Source organism: Pan troglodytes, chromosome X, assembly GCF_028858775.2.
Source record: "Pan troglodytes isolate AG18354 chromosome X, NHGRI_mPanTro3-v2.0_pri, whole genome shotgun sequence".
Classification (NCBI taxonomy): domain Eukaryota; kingdom Metazoa; phylum Chordata; class Mammalia; order Primates; family Hominidae; genus Pan; species Pan troglodytes.
Window position 1 is genome coordinate 99,160,712 of NC_072421.2, and position 4,085 is coordinate 99,164,796.

At 45.1% G+C, this 4,085-nt stretch overlaps 1 protein-coding gene across 1 annotated transcript; it reads left to right on the forward strand.

Annotated features, from left to right (window-relative positions):
- Positions 1 to 2,471: 2,471 nt before the first annotated feature.
- Positions 2,472 to 3,689, forward strand: LOC107966492 (protein ARMCX6-like). Its single transcript, XM_016944141.3, has one exon. It carries the CDS (start codon positions 2,487 to 2,489, stop codon positions 3,087 to 3,089), a length of 603 nt encoding a protein of 200 aa, XP_016799630.1. The 5' UTR covers positions 2,472 to 2,486; the 3' UTR covers positions 3,090 to 3,689.
- The last annotated feature ends 396 nt before the right edge of the window (positions 3,690 to 4,085 follow it).

Sequence of the window (4,085 nt, forward strand, 5' to 3'; positions counted from 1 at the left end):
TTCGTTGCTATTTATGTATGTACTATATTTTATGTATCCATTCTATTAATGACGGATATTTAGATTGTTTCCAGCTTGGGACTATTATGAATAGTGCTGCTATGAACATTTTTATACATGTTGTTTGGTAAATATATGCATGCATTTCTCTTGGGTGTAATGTCATAAATTGTGCACAGTTTTACTCTGAAAACAAAATTAGGGGGTAGAGCCTGGAGTATAGTGAACTCAGCAAGGCAAATTCTATCTCATGGGGGCCTGTTGGGAAAACTAGCTGGTCTTGTCCAAGAGACCGCTCTGTTAATTTCCATGTCCCACTGAACTTGACACTTCAGCTAGACTGTGTATTGCCTTAAATACTATTCTCAGAAATAACCAGTGGTGTCATTCTAGCAAGTATCACTCCAGAAAACTCCTTATACGTACAAAAGGCATAAAAAATCTTTTTAAAAAGTCATTATTTCCAAGAAAAGTGAGCAGAGGCAAGAAAAATGTAATTAAACATATTTATCTCTCCATGCCTTGTTTTATGAAATCTGCTTTTTTCATGGGTCTAAGCAAGATGATGGATATTAGTTGCTGAGGGGAGGGGAAGTAAAAAGACGTGCTGTTGCCCAGTATTCTAGGATGAAGATAAAGAAGTATAAATACAAAGAGACAGTTGCTCCAGGAGAAGATAAGAAAGTATCAGAATAAGTTTTGTCTCTGGAAATCAGAGAAAAACAAATTCCAACAAAATGGTAATGCACTTTCTTTTGGATTCCAGGATTGGTGAAGAAAAAAAAATGAGTGACAGGTCTGGTGTGCTGGGGGGAAGAGAGAGAGGCAGGCACACTCTTGCATCACTACTGGTGGCAACCATGGCTCATTAGTGACATATATCTCAGGTGACCAAGATCTGTGGGAAAGTCAAATCTTTTTGATCCAGCCATCAGCTCTCTGCTGTTGACCTCAGAGAGGCACGTTTGTAGATGAGTGAAGAAAGAAGAAACTGCTCTGGTTATGTGCAGGGTGGTGTGAGAATGAGGATTGCCTGGGAAGTCTTAGGGTCAGGATTGGGACAGAGTCATCTTCCCCTACACTCTCGCCCCACCCACCAGCTTATTTTAGTTCTCTAAATGGTGCATAGGATCGGGGGAGAGTTGGTGTTGTGGAACCGAGAGTGAGAGGTGAGAAATGTTTGACAGAGTCCAGAATCAGTAAAAGGAACTGTGGCCTATCACCCAGCACTGTGTTCACCCACCCTACCGATAGATATTGGTTTGTTTGTCTGTCTGTAGGGGGCAGTGCAACCCAAGAAAAAGGAAGAAGAAAATTACAGGTTATCTGGCAGAGACTGAAGAAAAAGTGTATTCCTTCAAGGATATGTGGAGCCAGAACCAGTCACAAGAGGGTGGTACACACAAGTGCTAAACTAGAACTTGCCCTTCTACTCCTGTCCTGTTTTCGGAAAACCCTTAATCCCAATCCTTTATGGCTCTGGGAAAGCAGTGTCAAAATCTATAGCACAGAAAGGGGAGTGAGGTGAGGTAGAGCAGAAAAGTGGGCATTCATAGGAGAAGGGCGAGGAATAAAGTGGCAGGAGGCCAGGGTGGGGAAGATGGGTGTGCCTGAGACCTAAATGGGAGACTCTGGAAAGTTATATTCCTCACTCTGGAGTGCATGCACCTGAAAGTTATGTGTCAATGCATTTACCAATCTCTATCCTCTTTTCTCTGTCTACCTGTAGACAATAATCTAAGTAAGGGAGGAAAGAAATTGCTCCACAGAGTGTGATATGCTGGAGATAAGGGGTGGAAACGAGGCGTCCGAGGCAGACTACAGAGTCCAGAGGCAATTCAGCTTCTCCCTCTCACAGCCTTTGTTTTTTTCTCCTCTTATATTGGTGCTGGAAAAAGATAAATGCTGCACCTCTGGGAAAATAGTGGAAATGAGCTTGAGGGAGGTTAAACCCCAGAGGAGGAACATTTGAAAATTAAGACCTTCAATCCGGAAATAGAGATACTGATACCCTTGTATCCTGTGCATTGACATGTCTCTTTGGGGAGACTCATCTGAAAGCTTTATGTGTTTGCATTGCTGCTAGGTCCATGTTGGATGGCAATTAGATTGATTGTGTCCAGGAAAAGAATGTCTAACAATCTCCTTCCTAGAATGCCACAACTAGAGCACCTTTTAAAGAGTGATGCCCATCTGTGACTTGCATTAGATGTGGGATATACTCAGACTGACGAATTTGTGAAAGAAGATATGGAAGTCTGGTCTAGAAGTTGACACAGTGTTCATCCACTTATCAGAAGAAGGCACAATCAAGCAAGAAAAACAAAAAGAGCGTGGGAGCTGCAGACAGTGGGGAAGACAGGCAAGGCCCATGATCTTCAGTCAAGAACTGAGGATAAGCCAAGCCCTGGGGATCAGTCTGACAATAATCATGGACAGTAAGAACTCGCAGCCTCTCCAAAAGCAAACCATCGAAATAAAAATGAATGACCTATTCCCCCAATGAAAATAAAAAAATTTCTGGGTATGCTCAAAACCTTAAAAATGGCAGTTGTGTTCTGGACCTCTCCAAGTGTCTTTTCATTCAGGGAAAACTGTTGTTTGCCGAGCCCAAGGATGCGGGCTTTCCATTTAGCCAGGATATCAATAGCCATTTGGCCAGCCTCTCAATGGCTAGAAACACGAGCCCCACTCCAGACCCCACTGTTAGAGAGGCTTTGTGTGCCCCGGATAACTTAAATGCGAGTATTGAAAGTCAGGGCCAGATTAAGATGTACATCAATGAAGTGTGTCGGGAGACTGTGTCACGTTGCTGCAACTCATTTCTGCAGCAGGCCGGATTAAATTTGTTAATAAGCATGACAGTTATTAATAACATGCTTGCCAAGTCCGTTTCAGACTTGAAGTTTCCTTTGATATCAGAGGGAAGTGGATGTGCTAAGGTTCAGGTTTTGAAACCGCTGATGGGTTTGTCTGAAAAGCCAGTCTTGGCGGGGGAGTTAGTCGGTGCCCAGATGCTCTTCTCATTCATGTCCCTCTTTATCAGAAATGGAAACAGAGAGATTCTCCTGGAAACCCCTGCCCCATAAACGGCCCTCTCGAACACAATGGGACGGAATCCACCCACAACGCGCTTGGTTTGCAGATGTCAAAGAATCTGCAGAGGGTGCTACTGAAGATCCAGCCTTAGCCAATCACCACCTCATTGGGTGAAAGTTCCAGGGCTCAATCCAGGACCACACTCTTATTGGCCAGGCAGGGGCTCCCACAGAGCTTTGAGTAAATTCTTGGTTGTGCAGTCTGCAGGCAATGTTGGCATTGTAAATTCCTCCCTTGCAGCCTCCTTCATGTGGTGAGGGGATCACTTCAGCTGCCTGCTGTGGACAAAGAACATCAAATTACAGCATCACGAGTGCTATTGTTGCCTGTGGTGGTCTCCCTGTCCAAGCGGGACCGCTTTGCAGAGACCAGACGCATATCGCGGCTTGAGCTGAAAATGCATTTGTTGCAGCTTAGGTTGAATTATTTTTCGTTTGCTCTTTCTTCTACACGCGCCTGATGGATAGTGAACCTATTCATCAAAAAAGTGCACTGCTCTTCTGTCTATTGTACCGACTTAACCTCTTCCACCCAAGTCCGCATCTGTGTGTATCATCAATAAAGTTGTGTGCTTTGATTGGCAGAAAAGAGTCATGGTCCTTGTCCTTGAGTTTACAGTCTGCACGGAGAGAAGGACAAAAAAGAAGCACGGTAAACGCCAGCTGACTGGAACGTCTGCTCCCTGACAAATGCAGGCTTATCGGTGCTCACAGGAGGCAGGGATGGAGAGGGGCTGCAGTGCTCAGAATAAACTTCAAGAAGGGGCTGGGGGCGGGGGTGGGGGAAGGGGAGGGGCACAGCGGGGGAGTTCGTGGAATTAGGATGGAATGTTGAGAGGACTGAAAGAGACAACACCCGTGGAGCAGGCAGCACCGTGCCCGGCACAGAGAAATCCCTTCTTAATGTCTCTTCCTTGACTGCCAGCCTGGAGAGAAAGGTCAGTAACCCTGGCCTTTTCGATTGTCTGCGCATCCCGACGTGGGGAT

What these genes read in the sequence shown, in the direction of transcription:
- LOC107966492 (XM_016944141.3), top strand. Translation starts at nt 2,487, where the DNA reads ATGACCTATTCCCCCAATGAAAATAAAAAAATTTCTGGGTATGCTCAA.